This window comes from Rhinatrema bivittatum, chromosome 2 (assembly GCF_901001135.1).
Source record: "Rhinatrema bivittatum chromosome 2, aRhiBiv1.1, whole genome shotgun sequence".
NCBI classification, from domain to species: domain Eukaryota; kingdom Metazoa; phylum Chordata; class Amphibia; order Gymnophiona; family Rhinatrematidae; genus Rhinatrema; species Rhinatrema bivittatum.
The window spans coordinates 95,395,621-95,420,262 of NC_042616.1; the positions used below are offsets into that span (position 1 = coordinate 95,395,621).

Genomic DNA, 24,642 nt, shown 5'->3' on the forward strand with positions numbered 1-24,642 from the left:
TCTTCAAGCGCTTCCTCCTCAAGTAACACTAGCAACAGTCGCCTCCATCAAAGGCTGGGATGCTCACACGGGATCCTACTGAACCAGGGCACATGGTCTATCGAGGAAAATCTGTTTCAGATAAACCTACTAGAGCTAAGAGCAATAAAATAAGCTCTGTCAACATTCGCTCATCTTCTTCATGGAAGACACATCCTGATACAGAATGACCATCAAATCGACATGTTTATGTGAACAGGCGAGGCACAAGGTCATGGCCCCTCTGCCAAAAAGTGCTGGAAATGTGGGATTGAGCAGCCAAGAATCAAGCTGTCCTACAAGCCACCTATCTGCCAGGGATTTCTATCATGTTAACAGATCACCTCAGTAGAATATTTCATCCACACAGTCACTAGAGCAGTCAGTAGCAGACAGACTTATTTGAATTATAGGGTCTACTGCCGGTGGATCTATTTGCCTCAGACTGAAACAGGAAATTAAATCAATTTTACTCAATTCCACCCAGTGATCTCAGGCTAGCTCAGGATGCTTTTCTACTTGACTAAGGAACAAGCTTTATGTACACTTTTCTACAGACATCATTAATCGCGAAAACAATGCAGCAGTTTCTACAGGATCATGCTTGCCTGATCCTCACAGCTCCAGCGCGGCCCAGACAGATATGGTTTGCATATCTAGTTCATCTCTCCAGCAGTCCTCCCATACATCTAGGGATGGACCCTACATTAACAACTCAAGACAAAGGAACACTTTACCATCTCAACCCTCAACCTAATGGCTTGGATGATTAGCGCTCAATAATTGCAGATCTCGTTCTACCCAGAGAAATAAAACATACTAGTCTTGTCCAAAAAAGTCACTGACTAGAAATAGCTATGCCTTCAAATAGAAACATAGAAACATAGAAATGACGGCAGAAGAAGACCAAACAGCCCATCCAGTCTGCCCAGCAAGTTTTGCACTTTTTTTTTCTCATACTTATGTTACTCTTGGCTCTTAGTAACCTTTTGATTCTATTTCCCTTCCACCCCCACCTTTAATATAGAGAGCAGTGTTGGAACTGCCTCTAAGTGAAATATCTAGCTTAATTAGTTAGGGGTAGTAACCGCCACAATAAGCAAGCTATACCCATGCTTATTTGTTTACCCAGACTAAATAATTCAGACCTTGTTGGTTGTTGTCTGTATATAGATCTACTTTTCTTCATTCCCCCTGCCGTTGAAGCAGAGAGTTATGCTGGATATGCATTGAAAGTGAAGTACCAGGCTTATTTGGTTTGGGGTAGTAACCGCCGTAACAAGCAAGCTACTCCCCGCTTTTTTTGTGAATGCAAATCTTTTTCCACGTTTCCTCTTGCCATTGAAGCTTAGAGCAATGTTGGAGTCGCATTAACCGTGTATATGTTTATTGAATAAGGGTATTATCTCCAGGCAGTAGCCGTCATTCCCGTGAGCCACCCACTCTTCATTCACGTGCTCTAGACTTTATGGATCCACAGTGTTTATCCCACGCCCCTTTGAAGTCCTTCACAGATCTGGTCTTCGCCAGATCTGTGAAAGAATAGAAATAGAATATATATTCCAACTGGTGCCAACAGAATGCTTCTGACCAGTTCTCTTGTGAACCTAAATGTTCACTAAAGTACTTACTCTCACCACATCTTCAGTGCGTTTATATCTCAGTGTCTTAGTGGCATACCATGTTCTGTGGACATTAAGCCAATTTATACTCATCCACTGATTTCTAAATTCATGAAGATGCTATGGCATGTCAAACATATGGTACAAAAACCGCCAGTTCCATAGGACTTGAATGTCTGTTTTCAGGATTTAAGGAGGCAAAGAAATTCTTCACTAGCTCCAATAAGTGGGTTCTCACTGGTTAGGAAGCCCTCTCAAGCTGAAGCTGGAGGAGAGACATCCTCTTCAAAAAAACCAGATTGGTTCATCCTCACTCAGGGTTGCTAGTAGAGCTGAAGAGGAAGACAGTAGTCCAGCCGCTCTGTGTTGACTACACCCATCAACTAACACCTCACTCCATAAATGGTGGCACTGTGGAACTCTTGGACACAAGTGCTGAAGCACTCTGCTCTGTCATCGGTAAAAGCATTGCGGTCTGCCACACCAAACAAGTTGACTACACCTTGGAATGTAAGTTCCACGTTGATGATATGGATAGCACCCTGGTCAACCCCAGGTCCAGATAAAGCAGATGGCTTGGCAATATGGGAATCTTCTACGTCGATGAGGATATATCCTGACACTGCATCAGAGAAGCCTGCTCTGACAGAACCTTGCACTGACAGTAACAGATCTCTTCGGCTCCAAGGGCAAGATCCCTTGAAGGACTACTGGGCCACTTAGAATCTTTTCTCTGTGCCTTATTCAACTCATGATCTGAAAAGGATCCAGAGACCAGAGCCACAGGGGGTGGGGAGCCTTACCATGTTTGCAGGAGGGAAACCTCCCAACATGACTTCTTGCATCAGGAACCCGATGACACTTTGCTCCTCAATGAAGAGTGGCTCTGCTGCTTGGCCTCTATGCTGTAGCAGAGAATTGATTCAAGCCTAAGCAGTGATAGCAGACAGTGTGCGCATCCATGATGGACATCCAGCACCTATGGTAAGCACGCCTTAAAACTTGCTTACCACAGGCTTTTAGCCTTTGACTGTTCTGTGCTTTTTGATATTTTAAGAACTTAAAAATTCTGTTTGAGGGGCTGCCAAGGCAGCAGAAGCAGAACAAACTTGAAAGTAACAAGAAAGATAGGGGTACTAGGCCCCAAGTTAGAAAAGTTTCAAGAGAGAGACTGGGAAACACCCCAATGGTAGCTTGGATGAAAAAAGGTTGATGGGCTTACAAGGCAGCGTGCGTGCCCGAGAACTTCCTTACATGTTCAGTAAAAACTTTACTGGAGTTCTAAGAGCTAGGTTCTTGTCAGTGCCATCGGATGATGTTACCCACGAGTAATGGCTAACTCACACCTGCTTGTTGACAGAGAAATAAAGTTTAACAAGCTAGTCAAGAAATTTATCATGGACAATTGCAAAGTGATGCATATAGGGAAAAATAACCCTTGTTGTAGTTACACAATGTTAGGTTCTATCACAGGAGTTACCACCCAGGAAAGAGATCTAGCCATCAAAGTGGAGGGAATATTGAAATAGTCAGCTCAGTGTGCTGTGGCGATCAAAAAAGCAAATAGAACATTAGGAATTATTAGGAAGGAAATGGCAAATAAAAGGAAGGCTGTCATAATGCCTCTGTATCGCTCCATGGTGAGACCACATCTTGAATACTGTGTGCAATTCTGGTCGCTGCACCTCAAAAAAGATATAGTTGCACTGGAGAAAGTTCAGAGGAGGACAACCAAAATGATAAGAGGCATGGAATGGCTGCCCTATGGGGAAAAGCTAAGGAAGTTATGGCTGTTCAGTTTGGAGGAGACAACTGAGTGGGGATATGACAGAGGTCTACAAAATCATGAAGGGACTTGAACAAGTTAATATAAATCGGTTATTTACTCTCTCAGATAATAGAAGGACTAGGAGGCACTCCATGAAGTTAGCAAGTAGCTCATTTAAAACAAATTGAAGAAAATTCTTTATCACTCAATGCATAGTTAAGCTCTGGAATTCATTGCCAAAGAATGTGGTTACAGCAGCTAGTGTAGCTGGGTTTAAAAAAGGTTTGGATAAGTTCCTAGAGGAAAACTCCATAAACTGCTATTAATTAATAAGCAATAGCAGCTTGAGACTTATTTAATATTTGGGTACTTGCCAGGTACTTGTGACTTGGATTGGCCAATGTCAGAAACAAGATACTGGGCTTGATGGATCCTTGGTCTCACCCAGTATGGCATATCTTATGTTCTTATATACAGTGCATAAAGTCAGTTCATTTAAAAAAAAAAAATAGCAGAGTTGCTTACCTGTAACAGGTGTTCTCCCAGGACAGCAGGATGTAGTCCTCACATATGGGTGATGTCATTAGGCGGAGCCCTATTACGGAACACTGAGCATGCCCAGCATGTCATGATCCCTGTGTTCACAAGTGTCTCCCTTCAGTCTCGTTTGTAGCAAAAAAGTGCGAGCGAAAAATAAAATAACAAAACATAAGTGGACCCAACTCCGCAGGGTGGTGGGTGGGTTTCGTGAGGACTACATCCTGCTGACCTGGGAGAACACCTGCTACAGGTAAGCAACTCTACTTTCTCCCAGGTCAAGCAGGATGGTAGTCCTCACATATGGGTGATTAGCAAGCTACAGGCTGACTCATATTACAACAGACCAATAGCAGACAACTCATGTGATAGGCATAATAATTGGGGTGCTATTGGCAATGATGAACAGCCTGAAATCACAGCAGGTGGTTGTAGAAGGAGTTGGGTATTATACTGGAAAAAAATTGTCAAGACAGATTGTCCAAAGGCAGAGTCTTGATGGCCTTCCTTATCTAAGGAGTACTGGGCTGCGAATGTGCAGATGACGGCAATTAGTACTGAACGATAGTGTGCTACTGATGTTGCCATGGCCCTTACAAAATGTGCCTTCACTTACCCCTGGAGAAGAAGGCCTGCTTCCTCATAGCAGAATTCGATACAGTCTGCTAGCTAGTTGGAGAGAGTTTTCTTGCCCACTGCAACTCCCAGCTTGTTTTTGTCAAAAGAAACAAAGAGTTGGGTAGATTTCCTATGGACTGCAGTGCGGTCTAGCAAGTGCATGCTTACAGTCCAAGGTGTGCAAAAACCTTTCGCTCTGGTGAGAGTGAGGCCTTGGGAAAGAGTGGGCAGACTATAGACTGAGTAAGGAGAGAGACTGTGTCTACCTTAGAAGAAATTTAGGGTGAGTAAGGAGGACCACTCGGTCACGAAGGAACCTAGGATACGGTGAGTATGCAACAAGGGCTTGTAACTCACTGACCCTTGAAACAGATGTAATGGCTACAAGGAAAGAATTTTCCATGTTAGAATTTTTAATGTCATAGGAATGCAAAGGCTCAAACAGGGAACGCATGAGCCTTGTGAGCACTACATTTAGGTCCCATTCCGTAACCGGTGATCGTAGAGGAGGCTTAAGTTGTAGAAAGCCCATGATAAGCCAACTCATAAGGGGATGAGCCATTATCAGAGCATCCCCTACTCCCTGGTGGTACGCTGAAATGGCACCGAGGTGTACCTGTGCAGAGGATGTCTGGAGACCAGAATCTGAAAGGTACACTATATAGCCCTAATAGAGATGGAGTGGGGCAGGAAAAGGGGCCAATACCTTTTTGTGTACACCATTTGGTAAATCCTGTCCATTTTGAATGGTAAGATTTACATGTGGAAGGTTTTCGTGAAGCTACAAGTACCCGAAAAACATTAGGGAAAAGATTTGAAGGTTCGGATGGTATAAATTGCCGTAATTTTGTGTTATGAGATTGAGCTGTGGACAGGCGAATTGGTTTCTGGACTGATAAGTCGAGAAGTATGGGGAAGCATACTTGTCGAGGCCAGTACGGGGGTATGAGAATCATTAAACCCCTGTCCTGCTGTAGCTTCACAAGAGTTTTTTGGCTATCAGCGGTATCGGAGGAGATGTATATAGGAGGCCTTTGTTCCAGGGGCGAGAAAAGACGTCCATGGCTAATGCGTTGCCTATTTAGGGAGGAGAATCTGTCCACTTTGTGGTTCAATTTGGACGCAAAGAGGTCGATGGTTGGTTGACCTCAGTGCTAGAAGATTTTGCTCGCTACACATGGGCTCAGAGGCCACTCGTGGGGATGGAGACATCGATTGAGATGGTTTGCTAGTACGTTCGGTATGCCTGTTAGATAAGTGGCCCGGAGATGATTGGAGTGTGCGAGGGCCCAAGCCCAGATCTGCACGGCTTGCTAGTAGAGCTGATAAGAGCCTGTGCATCCCTGCTTGTTCGAGTACCACATTGCCACTATGTTGTCTGTCTGTATCCACACAGTTTTGTGTGAAAGGCAGAGTTTGAAGGCATAAAGGGCATAACATATGGCTCGAAGCTCCAGGAAGTTGATCTGAGACTGTTCATTGAGTGGAGTCTACACATCTTGAGTTTGGAGGTTGTTAATATGAGCTCCCCAACCCAAGATGGATGCGACCATGGCCAAGGACACCTGAAGAATTGGTTACTGGATCGGTGACATGGATCAGGGACGAAAGCGGTTAAACGGCTTAGGGCCACTGAATTTTTAATTAAAGTTCACTGAGTTTTTCCCATGGCTAGTCTGGCCATAGGAGTGACACGGACCGTGGAAGCCATGTCGCCCAGCAATGGGAAGAATTGATGGGCTGAGGCTATGCTGCATGTGCGCAGAGATGTAGACAGTTTGATAGGATGTCTGCACAGTTGTTGGGCAGGAAGGCCTTTTGGACTGTAGTGCCCAGATCTGGTCCGATGGAGGCAAGGAGATGAGACAGATCCATATGGGATTTATCGTAGCTGATCAGAAATCCCAACAGATTTAGTAGATTTATAGTGAGTCTTAGAGAATTTAGAGCTCCTTGTTTGGATTGACTCCTTATCAGGCAGTCATCCAGGTTAGGAAACATGTGAATGCTGTTTTTTCGTAGATGAACGGCAATCACTGCTAGGCATTTGGAGTACTACACAAGGTGTCGAAGATAGTTCGAATGGCAGAACTTGGTATTGAAAATGCTGACTCACTATAAAGCGTATTGAAAGTCCAGAGAATAGAGTCAACCTCCTTGTTGTAGTAAGGGAAGCATGGTGCCAAGAGACACCATACTGAACTTTTCTTTCTGAAGAAATTTGTTGAGATTTCTGAGGTCCAGGATGGGTGGAGGTCGCCTGTTTTTCTTGGAAGTAGGAAATAGCGAGATTAAAATCCTCTGCCTTGCTGTGTCCAGGAACGGTGTCCCGAGCCCTGATCCTCAGTAGGATGGACCGTACTGTTCTCTGGCAAGGTTTCAAAATCCAGAAGCCTGCCTGACTGGTGGAGCTGGTGTGATCTGGATATCAGTTGTTGACGTGTATGTGCTTTTTGAAGTGGACTGATTGGTCTCACACAGGAGCTGGATAATATTTGTGTGAGCGATAAAAGGTCCTTCTAGCATCCCTCTTCGCTGGTCTTCTAGCTGAGGAGGGAGGATTTGCAAGAAACGTAAGGAGCTGTCACAGGATCTTGCGGTGGTCTTGCAAATGAGGCACTATCTGCTGGACCTTGTGCACAAAGAGATAATCTGCGGTGCATGGCAGATCAGCTAGTTTATCTTGGACTTCGAGCTGTAAATCAGAGGCCGTAAGCCAGGTTCACCATCTAGCACTGAGTCCTGTTGCTGGCAACGGGAGGATGTTTCGAAGCAATCACATGTTGTTCGAACTTCATGTTGATGGCAATGAGGTTCCCTTGGTGTTGTGTCAAACATAGCTGGTAAAACAGCAATATGTGATATCAACATGGATCCCCGGAAGAATTTACGACCTAGACCTTCCCGAAAACTTCTGGTCTTGTTTAGTGACCAGGTCGAAAGGGATGGTTTCAGACATTTCCTTTACAAAAGTGGCAAAGGAGATGTCATTTGGAGGGATAGTCTCCACTCTTCTGGTGGAGAAGGCTCCAAGAGGAGGTAGGTTTAGGTCTCGATGGGATCGGAGCTGAAGCGGGATTAGAGTCCCCATCACCCTTTGAGGATCCCGGGACAGGTATAGGGGCCCGTAAAGGCTCAGAAGGACGAGTCGGCGTCAATGAATTAGGCTGTCTTAGTAGGGTATCGATGAGGGCAGCAAGGCGGTGTCGCAATGGTGTGAATATCGATGGCTCCTGTGTCGATGCCGGTATGGGGGCTGGCACCGATTGAGGTGGTAAACTCCGGACGGCATCAAGGACAGCCTGGCGGACGAGGACGTCCAGCTCCTCCCTGGAAGTTGGTATAGGTAATGCAGCTACAGGGGGAGGCAGGCTAGGTATTACTGGCACTTCCACATGGATCTGTGGTGGCTCAGTACCCAGCACCGGTGTCGGTGGGGAACACCTTGGTGCCTCGGGTGCATAGGAGCATGGAGACTCTTGTACCCAGGCCCGCTTTGCAACTGGCTCGATGCACATCGATGCCAATACGGTATCGGTGCCGGCACCAAACGTGGAACCTTGTCAGTGCCGGCAACAATGTTTCCCTCTGTGCTCGGCCCGGTCATTCTCCAGCACAGAGGAAGCTGCCACCGATGTCCAGGATGGCATCTGTGATGGACGTCACCGTGCTGGTGACAATGATTCCCACAGTGCTCGACCCAGTCATTCTCCAGCACCGAGGAAGATGCCACCACTGTCCTGGATGGCATCAGTGACGGACGGTCACTGTGCCTCTACGTCTCCTGGCATTGTCTTTCGCCCAAGGATTACACGAGAGCTCTGGTTGAGGGCACTGAGGCATCGATGGAGGTATCGATGATGGCGCCGACGGCATCATTGACGGCTCCGATGGATCGATGGGGGCCTCGACAGCAACCTCGAGAGCATCGATGGTGGCCACGACATAGTTGATGGCGGCCTCTACGGCATCAATGGGAACTGTGAATGCCCTGATCCCTCTAGCCCCGGGGGAAGATCGCAGCAAGGACACCCACGGGCATCATGGGGCGGACCGAGTGTGATAGACATAGGGCGAGAAAATAAGAGGGCCACAAATGGTTGGTAACCCGAGGGAACAGATAGTGAGATGACAGGAACCGACCGGAGAACACAGAATAGTACTCACCAAGCGTTGATGAAAATGTACGCAAAGGAAGAGCCGTGTAGGGAAATTATTTGTGAAGTAAAACTTCAAGTTTTTCTGTGAGGAAAAGTTGTGAGGAAAAAATCTCACAGAGCTCCTAAATGCGAGGCAAACTGCAGTGCGGAAAAAAAGAGACTGAAGGGAGACCCCGCCTAATGACATCACCCATATATGAGGACTACCAACCTGCTTGTCCTGGGAGAACACTATTTTTAATTTATTTTTTTTGCATGTTGACCATTATTTCTGTGATCACTAAGGAGTTATCCTAGAGAATACAAGCATAATATGAATAAAATATGGGTAAAGTAGCAGCAGCAAGAGATTCCTTCTATAGATTTAATAAGAAAATGTGAAAAGGTACATAGTTGCTTATTCTGCAATTCTGTTATAATAAGAAAGAGGAATTGTTTGATTGCTCTGTATTGTAAAAGGACATGAAATGCTAAATCAAATACATTTCAACATAAAGAGTTTAATACTTTGACAGACCCGGTTTCCAAGATCTGCATGCTGATAAAATTACTTTCTAAACTGCCACATTTACTACAAAGCTTTCACTTGGTACTTAAACTTGTTAAGGTCCCTTAAGGTAGAGAGGAAGAAAGTGGGGAGGAAAGAGGGCAAATGTGCCAACAGCTTAGATTCATGTATTTAATGGGTCATATCACACCCAGATGTTAGCAAATTTAAATATATTTTTGGCTATTTAGATGCAAAATTAGAACACAACCCAAGCGCATTTCCAATAGAGATGTTAAATATTAGCTTTTTAAAATTGATTAAACAGTAAGTAAATTCTGTTCAGTCAATTAAATATTGATATTTGTGCTGGAAGCCAGGGACCCACTGAAAAAAACCTGCCACTGAATTCCAGAGTTTATTCTCTCAATATGTATGTTGTTCTGACAAGGCACATGCTTACTCAACATACAATCCACCCACCCATCTGCCGGTGACTCTTCCGGGTACATATTTTTTTTAAAGGAGTAACATTTAAATTTCAGTAGTTTACACTGTAAAATTGTCAAATATTTACATTTCTACCAGCAGATTTAAAACAGAATCAAGAAAATAATCATAATATCCATCAATTAGAAAAATGGAACTCTTACCTGAGAGAGACATGCAGTGACTCCAAAAAATATCTGACATGATTCTGGAGAGAATCCAGACTCCCTGGATGATCGAAGTTAAGGACATTAAAAAATGCAACAAGGAAAGACTTCTGGTCCCCAACTCCACACTGCTCAGTCTCTTATTTTCAACAAAAATATTCTGCATTTACAACACGGGCCATTTCCATGTAAACAAAAATGATGCAGAGTTAACTTCATACCAAAGCAAGTAAATTAATAGTCTTGAATAGAACAATTAGAGCAAACGCCATTTCTCCTTCTCACTATCAATTGTTATTCTATTTTTCTATATTTTTAATGATGTGTAAAGCTGCACATATTGGACAAAGATAAAATAATAGAGAGGCAAGGATTACAAGTCATAGTTATTTAAACAAAAAACAAAACACCCCAAAACAAAAAAAAAAGATGAGTTCCCTACCCCAAAGAATCTAAAGCAGAACTGTTAGCAAAAACAATGATTAAACAACTATTATGATCCCTATTTTGGTTTCAATTTTTATTTCATTTTTAAAGCAATATTAATGTCTGAAGTGTTTCAAAGCTTCCCTGATCTCACTCCTATGATTATGAGTCAAGTAAAACTGGAACACAGCTATTCTGATCCTTCCCAGAAGTCCATGCATGAAACATACTGATACATGTAAAGAATGCACTTTATTTAAAAAATCCAAGCTGTAGTTAAAGTGACAAACTGCAATAAAAGCAGCTCTTGCACATAACTTCTGACCAGCTGTAGTACTGGATCACATCAATGTAATAACTGACATACTGCCTAGTCTTCTGCCTAATCATGGATTAAAATATGCCTCAATTTTCTATAGCTACTTTCCTTTAGGCAGAAAAATAAAAGGGCAGTATCTAGTCTTGTTTTAGAACAAAAAATGTGAATTGTTTTAAAGCAGAAAATTGTATTTCCCTTCTACTTTATTTTGGCATTTGTTTGTGCTGGCATTTTTAGCTGGCTCCTAAAACATTTTTCCACTACCAGCCTTAAGATTTTAGTATAGTCAAACTAATATTTTGCCTTCTGTTAAATTCCCTGCTAACTTTAAAATGTGAGCGTTATTATTTGTGAGCAATTAATCCTAGTGAAAAAGCTGAAAGTGTCTAGAATTTTAAAGAAAGAAAAATGACAGAAGGATACGGTAGGCGAGCTCCACATTGGACTGATAAAATCACCCAGGAAGACTGAAAAAAAAAAAAAAAATTGGCAGATTAAGGCACAATAGCAAGCAATAAGAATTATAGGGGCTTATATTAGTGCACTGAATAACAATGCTGCTCTTCAAGCTCTCTCTTCTCAGTTACAAACAACCACAAATATGGAAATTTTTATCTAATTTGCCACTAACAATTTAAAATTATTCACTTCAATCAACTTCTGGTCACAAAATGAATACCTGTTAAAAAAAGTTTTCTCCTTTTTACTGCACACATGGTGACCTATAGTTACTTGCAAATAAGGGATAGTTGTACACTGGTGTCAGTAACAGTCTCTAGGTACACGGGTTCCCAATATTTGGGGAAGCGTGGACTCCTTTTCAACTTCCAATAGTTCTGCGGACTCCCTCACGCATTTGTTTAATTTTTTTACATGTGGTTAAATGCCATAGAGAAAACAGATTAATGTAATAACAAATAATATGCACTCCAGAATCATCTGTAATGTATAAAAATCATTAAATAAGGAATGGTTTCTGATACAGAATGTGCTCTCCCTCCTGGCCTCCCTTTATGGTTCCTTCATGAGTGATATTCCCTTCCTCCATCATAGCCCCTTCCGAAGTGCCTTCCCTCCTGCTATTGCCCTCCACCGATGAACCCTTCCTCAGGACCCTTCCCCTCCTGCTCTTTCTCTGGTTCTCTCCCCCCTGCCTTCCTCATGTGACCCCTTCCTGAGTGCTCACCCTCTTGCCTTCCCTTCTGCCCTGGTTGCCCCCAACCATGGCCCCTTGCCTTATACCATCCCTTCTCTCCTCTCCCTCCTGTTTCCCCCCTCCTTGATCCTCCCCATTAAGGCCCCTTCCCGAGTTTTTCCCTTCCTGAACTCCTTTCTCTCTCCTGCCCTTCCTCCATGGCCTCCCGAGTGCTGCACCCCCACCCTATGGCCCCTTCACAAGTGCCTTCCAACTCCTATGCCCTTTCCCGAGTGCTTTGCCTCCTGTCCTCTCACCTAGACCTCTTTCTCAGGGGCCCATTCTAAAGTGTTCTTTATTTATTTAAACAGAGATTAATCAAACAGCTATGCTATTTACTGGCCAGGGAGAAGAAGAATCTCTTTATACATTGGTTCTTGTGCAAGTTGATTTCAATGCATTGTTTATGGTTTTACTGCTTAAAATCATATGTTCAAACTATTAATTTTATGTATGTTTTATTGTAAACCGCCCCGAACTGTGGAAGGCATGGTACAGAAATAATTTTAAATACATAAAAAAATAAATAAATTCATTAACTATAGCATACACAGAAAATTGCAGCACCCTTTGTGACAGGTAATTCTAGGCGTACTTCAGCAATGCCGCTTCTGCACAAACTATACTGGCTGCCTATCTCATTGAGGAGTAAGTTTAGGATACTGGTACTCACCTTGCAAATCCTGTGGGAAAAGGATCCCCCCATTTGAAAAAAAAAAAAAAATCAGTTTAAGTGGTATATACCTTCAAGAAATTTGAAATCTAATTAGGTTGGCTTGTTATGTGTGTGTGTGCGCTTACTAAATGTGCAATCTGTCAGACCAGAATAGGAATAGATTTTGTTCTGTGGTGGCTCCTTATTTATGGAACAAGCTATCAATAGACCTAGAGCAAGAAATCAGTCTGCCTTAAAAATAAATAAAACAAACAAGCAAACAATTAAAGATCTGGAAGTTTTTGGAAAATAAATGAATACCTTGGGATGGTAAGGCAAGTATACTAGTGACGGATGTATAATGGTGGGTTCTTTTTCTATGTATTAATTATAACTTTGTGGCTCAGGTTTGTGTTTTTAATTATGATTTTAAATTTATAGTGTTCTATGTTATGTATGTTGTACACTGCCTAGATTGATTTTGGTGACCAGAAGGTGGTACAGAAATGTGTTAAATAAATAATGTGGAGAGAATTCATCTTGAATTTCTCTCGAACCTGCTGTTTATTCAGTCTTCATACATCCAGGATAGGTCTAACTCCCCCTTTTTCTTGGAAATGAGGAAATAGAAGGAGTAGATCCCCCAACCACGTTCCTGGGAAGGTACCGGTTCAATCAGCTTTTGTAGAAGGAGAGACTCTGGTTTGGGCTGTAACTGGGCAAACTGGGAGGGGTCTTAATTGAAGGGTGAAAAGAACTGGTTCAGAGGAAGGCAAGAAAGTGCAAGAGATAGCCACACCCCACAATTTTTAGGACCCATTGGTCACTGGTGATCTTCTGCCACTCTGAAAAGGAAGACTGATCTCTCCCTCCCTCCCTCCCACTGCCAGGGGTGGGGAGTCGGGCTTGAGAGCCATCAAAAACTGGGCTCTGGCTTTGACTGCATCTGCTGTGGAGCCTTTTCTTGCCACCTATCTCTCCGACACGCCCTAGATGGAAGCTGTTGCTGCTGCAGAGTAAGAGGGACGTGAAAACAGTGGTAAGAGTAGAAGGGGCATCTGAAAGAATTATTGCTTATATAACAATTAATATCTGGCCAGAAGAGGCTGGTGGTCTCTTCTGACTGACTGTGACATGATTAGGTGCTCCTTAATTTGAGCTGTTTCCTTAAGCTTGCCTTCAAAACATATTGTCCCCGGTGGAGGCAACATCTGCGAGACAATCATGTACATCTTCAAGCAGACGGCAACCAAGCCAATCTTCATATCCCAATGGCCACTGCCTTAGCTCTGGCTGCTTCACAGACTGAGCGAATAAGGTATTTCTAACACTCTTCCAAATTCTCCACTGTCTTACAAACATCAGCCTGCTCCAGGTCTACTGACTCTGTTAAGGGCTTTAACCTCTAAACACATTTATGCGAATATTATACTATATATAATATAACCAAAACCACCTTAAGAAAACGCGCTCTCTCCAAATTTTTAAGAAACACCTCAAAACATGGCTCTTTAGACAAGCCTTCCCAGATTCTCAACATTACTCGGACACTGGTCAAAAGACTTAACAGGCTACCAGGGAACCTCCAGAGTTAAGACACATCAGGACTCTAAAGAGATACTTGCCCATCCATTACTTCCTTAACATAGTCCTCCGATCATGACTCTATGCCCCACTTCCTTCCCCCTCCCTCCTCCCCTTCCCTCCATCCTCTAGCCAAATTCTCATTGCTACCCCATGCCTTAAAGCCCCTGCCACGCCCTACCCATGATGCAGTCCCATAATGATACTCCATTAAATGTATTATTGTATGTTACGCCCACAGCCGCCCCAGTTGCTGCGGCTCTATATGTTATGTTATCATGTGGCTCTATTTATTATGTTATTCTCTGACAAATTATTTTACTGTTGCCTGTTATTGTTGACTTGTTCTATGTGCATTGCACAAATGTTCAATTGCTCAAATGTTCTATGTAACGCCATAGCCGCGACTGTTCTGTTCTATGAAAACAGATATGATTTGATATTTTGTTCAAGAATGTCGGTATAGAAAAATTCTAAATAAATAAATAAATATAACTGGTATGCCACAATCCGAGCACTTAACATGGAACTTTGGAATTCTCTCTTATCAAACGGTTATCCAGAAGTCTTGGGTCTTTCCCTGTGGGCATGCTGGAGTACTCCCATGTTCTTTAGGCTTTGCTTGAGGGCAGACTAAACCACTATGGAGCGGCGAGGAAACTGGGCTATGTCAACCTGAGGGAAAGGTTGCACTTCATTTCAAATCGAGCTTCCAGTTAACCAGAAGGCACAAGGTGGGAAACTGCCACATATTCATCTGGAGGTCTTGAAGTAACTTGTGTACCAGAATCACTACAAGATCAACAGGGAATTGAAGGAAATGCACAAGACCAAAGATATACTCTCTCAGATCTTCCTCCTTCCAAACATTAATTTAAAGTACTTCTGCTACGGACCTTAGAGTAACAGAGATCCTCTGGAAGAGAGAAATGCTGTAGTAAGCCAAATAAGAGATCAGACGGAATTCATCATCCTCTGCCCCCAATCGAGAAGGAAAACTGAACCATGACTCTGATGATGAAGACAGCAAATGAGGGAGAGACCTCTGTTGCCTTGGAGGGGACATGCTGAGGAAGAAGCCAAACTGGGCCAAAGTTCCTTCCTCATCCTTTGACTCATGGTGGGATTCCCCTGGTGGGGGTGAAACCTTACCAAACTGTTGAGGGCTAAAGCCTACAGCCAGCAACTCTTACTGAGAGCTGTGCACCTGTGTTGAACCGGATAGTGCTTCACTATGTGGGAACACTGCCTCCATTTTGGGTAGGAGACGTTCCAAATCCCCCTCGCCTGTCCTCAAGCTTCAAAAAGGAAAATAAATTCTTTATCAACTCTGTTAGCCCACAGGCTGAAATGCCCTTTTGGCCAGGGTTGGAAGAGATACATCCTTCAGAGACCCATATGGATTCATCCTCATTTTGTTGTAACACTGCCAAAGTGCTCGACTCCAGGGACCAAACTGCTGGTTCAGAGATGCTCTGTGCTAACTGGACTGGACTTTGAACAGTCTTTCACACTAATAAAGTCTGGACTGGTTCATTTCTTAATAGCCCTGCAGTTTCTTGTATCAATGGAGACAGTGTGGGTGCTGCTATCGCAGATCTCCATACCAATGACATCTTAGAATGGTTGTTTTGCATTGACACTACAGATGGTGTCCTGGAAGAACTGGGATCTTGATAGATAAGATGGGTCATGCCATGGGAACTTTTCACACCATAAAAGATAGCACTTGCACCATTGTGGCACTGCAGCCAAGGATCCCCACCCATGCGTTGGCTTCTATTTTTCAGCTCCAATGGCGCCCTTTTCCAGGTGCCTTCCTCCACATAGAGGGCCTTTAAACCTTGCTCAATGCCTGACCCATGGAGGATTGGTAACCAGCACTACAGGTGTGGGGGAGCCTTACCGACAGACAGGCCGATACAGTACAGTGCGCTCCGGCGGAGTGCACTATTAACCTGCATTTGGACACGCTAGCTTTACCCCTTATTCAGTAAGGGGTAATAGCGCGTCCAAAACATGCATCCAACCCCCCCCAAGACTAATAGTGCCCGCAACATGCAAATGCATGTTGATGGCCCTATTAGTCATTCCCGCACGATACAGAAAGTAAAATGTGCAGCCAAGCCGCACATTTTACTTTCAGAAATTAGGGTAGGCGCTAATTTCTGCCAGCACCGGGAATGTGCACAGAAAAGCAGTAAAAACTGCTTTTCTGTGCACCCTCTGACTTAATATCATGGCGATATTAAGTTGGAGGTCCCGAAAGTTAAAAAAAGTTTTAAAAAAAAATTTTGAAATTGGCCCGCGGCTTGAAAACCGGACGCTCAATTTTGCCAGCGTCCGGTTTCCGAACCCAAGGCTGTCAGCGGGCTCGAGAACCAACGCCGGCAAAATTGAGCGTCAGCTGTCAAACCCGCTGACAGCCGCCGCTCCTGTCCAAAAAGAGGCGCTAGTGTCCCTAGCGCCTCTTTTTACTGCCAGCCCTAATTTAAATATTTTAGTTTACTGAATCGTGCGCACAGGACACTGGGCGCTCGCCTGCTCTCCTGCGAACTTTACTGTATCGTCCTGAGAGCAGGGAAAAGGAAGCGTGGAATCCCAACTCTGCTCCATGCATCAGGTGTCTGAGAACATCCTACTCTGGGAGGAGAACAGCTCCAATACCCAGACCCATGCCAGTATTTATCCTTAAGCACTCTTCTGAGGACTTGCATCTTCCATAATCTAGACTGCTGCACTATAGAAGACATTCTGCCACAATTGTAGCAATCATCATATTGTGATCTGAGCCCAGGTACTTATTCAGATCTTGTGAGCATCTGTGATGGGCATCCAGCTCCCATTGCCTTTCTTGCAATTTGCTTTTTTGGAAGCACTTAAAAGTAGTGTTGAGGGACTGCCTACACAGTGAGAAAAATAAGAATGCAAAGTTGCAAAAATTAAATGGTTGAAAAAATATAATGCGGGGAAAAAAAAAAAAAAAAGAGAAGGAGTAACACATCCATATGGCAGTTAAGACAAAGAGACTGAGAGACTGACGAGACAGTGTGCATGGAGGGGGGTGGGGGGGGGGGGGCGGGAACTCCCACACACATGTTCAGTAAAGTTTTACTGAGCTCCAAAAGATGGGTCCATGCAGCATCGTCGGATGACATCACTACAAGTCATGGCAAATTGTTAGAAGGCATAGGGAGTTAAAAAAGTGGATCAGAAGACTTTGTATGCGCAGGTGGGGAATAATAATAGTGGGACAAAACAATCACCAATCAATAAATATATGAATAAACTAATAAATGTGGATCAATATATACTGCACAGCTTAGAGTAAGACATGATACTGCTACATGCTGTTTTTCTTTTTTTTTTTCCTTCTTCTCCAAATTTGCTCATTAACCGGCTAAGGTAACAAGAAACCTCTGTTTTCCTGATTGATAAGGTTCAGGGTTTGACCTGTCTGGGGCTATCCAGTACAAGGAGGCCCAATGAGCTACAGCTGGGCATAAATCTTGTCAAAACTATGAGTTCTAATTAGATCAACTAGGTTTGCAAAACCTGAACTAGAGCCAGAAAATGAGAATATAAGAAAATGGCAATTACAGTGTCCTTTAGAATTGCAGGAGGGAGAGCGCCAGCAGCCATCCCATGGTCTTTTCTCCAGGCCTGTGTCCCTCGTTGTTTTCACAGATACGTTGACTCACAACAGAGGGACTATGAGGGAGGTATCTTCTTGTACATAATATTTTATTATTGTAAGGCTATTTGCTTTTTTACTGTTTTATACAATATTGCTGTGATGTGTGATATTATTTACCTTTGCTGATTTTTACTATATTTTTCAATATTAAGTAAACTGAGTATTTGCTTTTACTTATCTGTGTTGTGTGTTCTATGATGTAATTACCACCATTCAGGCACTGCTTATACTAATTCAGCCCTGTTTGTTGACAGAGAATGTAACATTCATGAGAAGTGGGGAATTTTGCACAAATTGTATTGGGAGTGGCATAGAATTCCCCCAGGAATATATCCTATTATATAGAGGTTTAATGGAGTAGAATGCTTGTATCATAAAATAACATAGCTTGGCAATTTATACTGTTGCTTACAAACACAGCTGTTTGGTGAGTAAAATAAACCAATTTGGCTCATCTCAGACATAAACAGCTCTACAATAATTGATGACCCATATAACAGATATATTTTAACAACATAATAAAACAAGAATCAGAGACAAATTTTCATCCCCATTTCTCCAATCTCACCACATCCAATTTACACATAAATCAAGTACTGTATACTACATTTCCATCTAAGGTTATCCAACAGTTTTCTTCATGAAGGGCAGAATAGTGTCTACCTGGCCCCCTGCCATCTTCAATCACCCTATGTAGAAGGATCTCATGACAGGAACAAAAAACCCCAGATCGTCCATCTGGTTGCATACTGTATTTATCCCAAGACTACTATACTTACCTAAGAGATCAACCTTGGTATTGAACTAAAAATTGTTTGTTATTTATTTAAAACATTTTACATTCCAACTCTTCCATACAGGGCGGATTTACAATTTTAACATTTATAAAATACATAAAATAACAGACCAAACAAATTCACAATTCAAACACATATTAATACATGAAATATATTTATGGAAAATGTTTTCCATTTTCCTTTACCTTATGTCACAGAAACTCACAATGTTTATGTAATCTCTTTAGCTTTTCAACTCATGACATTTGGATCACAAATCCTCAATTTACAGGATAAAGGTTCTTCTCCCAGGTAAAAGAATACTACTGCTACATTTTATTGCCCTGTCTCCTTTAAAAGGCCATAAGGAGATATCAAAAGAGCTTTAAGACATTATCAGAGACATCTGACAGTGAATAAATTTTAGTGACCAACATAAAAAGAATTTTAAAATTCAGCTTTTGTACTGTGAAATAGTAAACTTATACATAGCAGATGTCACCGTTTATTTTTTTCTGCACTGGTTTTCACACGTTCAAAAAAAATAAAAGTAAATCAGATATGTAATTGCTCTTCCAAGGGCTCAGGTTTGATGGTGCATATTATTCAAACACTGGTTCTCCCAGCAGACTCAGTACAGTTTCCTCCCTTGAGTTAATTACTTTCATCAATGCCCTCTAGTGACTCACAGGATAAGGCACCAGCCTCCTACTTTGAAACCTGTTTGTGGCCTCTCCTGACAAGATCCAGAAATCGCATTTTGTAATAAAATATCAATTCTTGTCCAGCTGTGCACAGGCAATAAAAATGTTTTATATTTTTAAACTTGAAAAAAAACCCAAGAAACACAAAAACTAAACAGTTGAAGTTATGGCTGAAGCTGCCACTGATGCAGTATAAAAGTAATGACAAATTACATAATATCAGCATATTCATGACTTACTTTTACCACAGGAAGATCAAAGACCTCACGAGATTCTCCAACCTCTGGATTATCCCCATCTTCTGCAATAATATGTGTAGCTAGTGCATTATAAGAAACCTCTTTCGCTTTTCCAGCTTTCAGCAGCTGAACAACCTAAACCGGAAAAACAAAACAAAAAAAAATAATTTTAGTGACCGTGTGTCATTCTTTGTTTCAGAAAACTGCTAATGCAGCAGCAATTAAACAAAAGCAGTCATAAGAAGCCTCAGCAATATCTCCCCTGTATCCCTTTCAGTTCTGTACTTTTAAATTGAATATAAAAACAACTTACTGGCAATATTGGATAGCTTTATGCATACAAGAAAGCAAGCTTAGGAACATACTTAGGAAAATCTAACATATTCCACCAATCCAGAACAATTGTTCATTGTGGACTGCAACATAAATTACATACAATACCATTCATTAAATACAAAATAGCAGAGTGACAAAGCAAGACAGAAATATAAAACAATGAAATGATAAAATAAAAAACCACAAACACAAACTTTAGTACTTTTGTCATCTGATTAATATAAAGTATTTCTTGCATGAACACCAATTTTTCACTACTAATGAACATGTTAAAAGGAGAAATGGGGAAAACACACCAAAATAATGACAAGTCCTCCAGAACATCCACCGCACTGTCTATTTTTCTTTTCTTATCTACAGTCTTAAATCTCACCTTCCATAATCATTTATATTCTGGTCTGACATTTCAAAACTTTAAAACATAAACCACAACACTGTCTTACTAATTAAAGGAAACATGACATTCTTATTTTAACTGACCTCAAGCATCTTCACTTTCATAATTATGGGATTCAACATTTTCTTTTTATAGCCTCATCTTCTTTCTTACTTAATTGAGGATTTGTTTTGTGGACCATTATTTCTGCGCTGACTGCCATAATCTCTCTTTTGGATTGATCTTACAACAAAGAGCATTTTATTGTCAATGGTTACTTCTCCTTCTGGAAACCTCCATAATTCCATCATGGACTTCACAGGTGCATCAGACAGTCTTCCATTAATAGTGACTGATTGAAAGCCCAGTTTCTAATGGTCTATTGCAATGATGGCGAATTCCAGTCCTCGAGTGCCACAAACAGGATATCTACAATGAATATGCATAAGACACATTTGCATGCAGTGGCGGCAGTGCATGCAAAGTTTTCTCATGCATGCACTGAGTAAGCAGCTCAGACTCCACCATGGAGTATAGAATACTGTAAGAATTTACTGTCAGTCCTTGAAAGGTTGTCCAGACAGTAATGCAACGTAAAGTTGTGACATATCCAGGTTGCAGCTTTGTAGATATCGTCAAGAGGCATTTCTCAAAGATGAGCAACAGAAGAAGCATCGCTCTCACTTGTTAAGCCTTGACAGAGTCTGTGACTTCAATCCTTCATCCTTACAGGTATTGACTACTGCAACGCCCTTTATCTTGGTCTTCCTGATAATGCACTCTGCCCATTACAATTAATTCAAAACACAGCTACATGCATCCTGATATGTCTTCTTCCCTGGAAGTGCCTATCTTCAGCTTTACGCACACTTTACTGGCTTCCGGTCAAATACAGAATACAATATAAAATCCTGTCCATTATAGACTACCTAATTCATAAAGACTCCTGAACATGGCTATGCACGCTTCTTATTTACCAACCCAGCTGACAGTTATGCTCTTTACATAAAAATCTTCTTGAAATACCATCTATCCGCCTTGCCAAACTAGACATCACACAACGGCTTTCTCCGATGCCGGCCCTCCGCTTTGGAATTCAATACCTGATCAGCTAAGGCAAATAACATCATGCAGAGATTTCAAAAAAGAAAATGTAAGACATTCCTCTTCTCCACTGCTTTCAGCTCTCTCTCTACTACTCAATAGATACCATCTCATCTTTGTCTTGCTGATCACCATTCTTTGGTGTCCTCCTCCTCCTCCTCCTGCAATCCCCCTTCAGCTTATTCTAATTTATATAGTTTAATACCTCTCTTTTTATTATGTTTTTACCATTATGTTTTTATGTTCAATTTTAATTATGTATATCTTACATATAAACCATTTTGACTGACTTTCTAGTTGAAACAGCAGTATATAAACCCTTTTAAATAAACAAATTAATTAAATAATCTTCCTAAGGTATAGCAGTGCAGAATGAACTCTGCTATCTGATTAGACAGTGTGCATTTGGTGATTGCCACGCTGAGTCTGTTAGTGTCATATAACACAAATAATTACAAAGCTTGGTTTAGGTGAGCGTTAAAGATTGAAAGTCTTGAAAATATGGAGAAAGGCAGGAATCTGCGATTTATAAACTTTCCGCAGTTACCTTTAAGATCTCCTAGAGAGGTCTTTATGAGTTACCTAAAAGAGATACTCAAGATCTCAGATGATGCGCTTCCACCAATAACCAAGATATTCTATCTTCCTAAGCTTAGAATAACGCGGGGAGAACAAGGAGGAGATATCGATACAATAAGACCTTTAAGGGATCAGCTACCTGAGATTGATTTATCCGCAGTTTTGGAGACATCTGACTCTGAGATGGCCGTTCCCAGCAACTCTCATAGTGACTTTGGCACTAGAGACTGATAGGGAATGGCTATTAAAATTGGTCTTGAAGAATAGAAATGTGAATTTTTTGGGTTGTAGAATTCGTGCCTTCCCAGACGTCTCACGAGAAACTCAGAAAAGGAGGAAGGCTATTCTATTGTTAAGATCACAGGTTTTGTTAATTGGGGGGGAAATATTTTTTGAAATTTCCTTGTAAATGTGTCGTTAAAAATATTTAGAAAACACCTATGTTTTCTTTGATCCCCAGCAATTGACCCAATTTTTAATTGGGAAAACCCCGATAACACCAGCAACCCCCACAGAACCCTATATAGAGACTCCTGGTCCCTCATAAATGGAAATTGCTTGCTGTTTGAAAGTCTGGTAATTTTCTTTAATAGTTTTGTTATTACTAAAGGCTGAGAAATCTGTCCCCCCTTCTATATGAGGACTTGTCTTAAGAGAGTTTTGTCAATAATGATATTCTCCTGATTGTATGATTTAAATTGTATAACATTTTGTTTGTGACAAACTCTCTAAATTTCCTGATTCAAGAGTGATCTTGAAAATATTGTAAAATTGCATAAATATAAAATAAAAAAAAAAAAAAAAAAAAAAAAGCTTGGTGATGCGGCTGAATTTTTCTCTTGTAATAGACCTAAACTCTTTTGCAATCCACGAATGAAGGGTTTTCTATCCTTCATGGACATGAGGTTTCAGAAAGAAGGTGGGCAATATGATGGATTGATTGATAGGGAAAGTAGAGACAACCTTTAGAAGAAATTTCAGATGAATGCAGTGGGCCAACCTATTGTGGAAGAATTGCATCTATGGTGACTAGCATATGAGAGCTTGGAGTTCACAGACTCTCCTAGCTGAGGCGACTGTGATGGGAAATACTATTTTCCATGCCAGGAACCTAAGAGAAACCATTTCTAGAGGCTCAAAAGTAGGCTTCACCAGTTGAGAAAGGATGACATTCAAGTCCCATGGTCTTTGTACCAGAGGATTAAAGTGGAATAACACATTCATAAACCTTAGTATCAGCAGATGAATACAGATAGGTTTAGCATCTACCAGAACATGTATGGAGAGGTACTTGTACAGAAGATGTTAAGAGGCATGAATCAGAAAGGAGGAGCAAAGATGTTAGTAAATTTGTGAGCTTGCAAGAAAATGGGACCAAGGAGTTTTCCTAGCACTCTAGTTTTTACTGGTCAATGGTTTTCTAGCTGAAACCAATATGTCTTCAGTTGGACTACGCAAAGACAGACTCGCAATTACTGAGCATTCAATATCAAAGCGTTACACTGAAGGATGGAATGTTTGGATGATAAGAGTGTTCCTTTGTCCTGAATTAAGAACATTGGGTCTGTTCCCAGATGTGGGGGTGGGGGACTGCTGAAAAGTTGTACAAGATATGCAAATCACATCGGTCTAGACCACTTTGGGTCTATGTGGATTAAGTGAGAGATAATGTAGCAGATCTGTACTGTTCTGGTGATCAGTGGAAAAGAACATAAGAAATTGCCATGCTGGGGTCCATCAAGCCCAGCATCCTGTTTCCAACAGAGGCCAAACCAGGCCACAGGAACCTGGCAAGTACCCAAACATTAAGAAGATCCCATGCTACTGAAGCCAGTAATAGCAGAGGCCATTCCCTAAGCCAACTTGATTAATAGCAATTAATAGACTTCTCCTCCAAGAACTTATCCAAACATTTTTTAAACCCAGCTACACTAACTGCATAACCACATCCTCTGGCAACAAATTGTGCGTTCAGTGAAAAAGAATTTCTTCCAATTAGTCTTAAATGTGCTACTTGATAACTTCATGGAGTGCCCCCTAGTCCTTCTATTATCCGAAAGTGTAAATAACCGATTCACATCTACTCGTTCAAGACCTCTCATAATTTTAAAGACCTCTATAATATCCCCCCTCAACCATGTCTTCCCCAAGCTGAACAGCCCTAACCTCTTCAGCCTTTCCTCATAGGGGAGTTGTTCCATCCCCTTTATTATTTTGGTCGCCCTTCTCTGTATCTTCTCCATCACAACTATAGATTTTTTGAAATGCAGCAACCAGAACTGTACACAGTATTCAAGGTGTGGTCTCACCATGGAGTGATATAGAGACATTATGACATTTTCTGTTTTTTTAACCATTCCCTTCCTAATAATTCCTAACATTCTTTTTGCTTTTTTGACTGCTGCAGCACACTGAGCCGACGATTTCAAAGTATTATCCATTATGATGCCTAGATCTTTTTCCTGGGTGGTAGATCCTAATATGGAACCTAACATTGAGTAACTACAGCAAAAGTTATTTTTCCCTATATGCAACACCTTGCACTTGTCCACATTAAATTTCATCCGCCATTCAGATGCCAAATCTTCCAGTCTCACAAGGTCCTCCTGCAATGTATCACAATCCACTTGTGATTTAACTACTCTGAATAATTTTGTATCATCTGCAAATTTGATAACCTCACTCGTCGTATTCCTTTCCAGATCATTTATAAATATATTGAAAAGCACCGGTCCAAGAACAGATCCCTGAGGCACTCCCTTTTCCACTAAGAAAATTGACCATTT

The 24,642-nt window shown here is 41.7% G+C and overlaps 1 protein-coding gene across 1 annotated transcript in view; it reads right to left on the minus strand.

The window, feature by feature from the left end:
• Window positions 1-24,642, minus strand: part of PAXIP1 (PAX interacting protein 1) — a 211,567-nt gene that overhangs the window by 144,739 nt on the left and 42,186 nt on the right. The window contains exons 2-4 of the mRNA XM_029588458.1: window positions 19,462-19,596; window positions 11,035-11,078; window positions 9,864-9,927 (exon numbers count right to left, since the gene is read on the minus strand). Coding sequence (XP_029444318.1) covers window positions 9,864-9,927; window positions 11,035-11,078; window positions 19,462-19,596 — 243 coding nt within the window. The remainder of the gene's footprint in view (window positions 1-9,863; window positions 9,928-11,034; window positions 11,079-19,461; window positions 19,597-24,642) is intronic.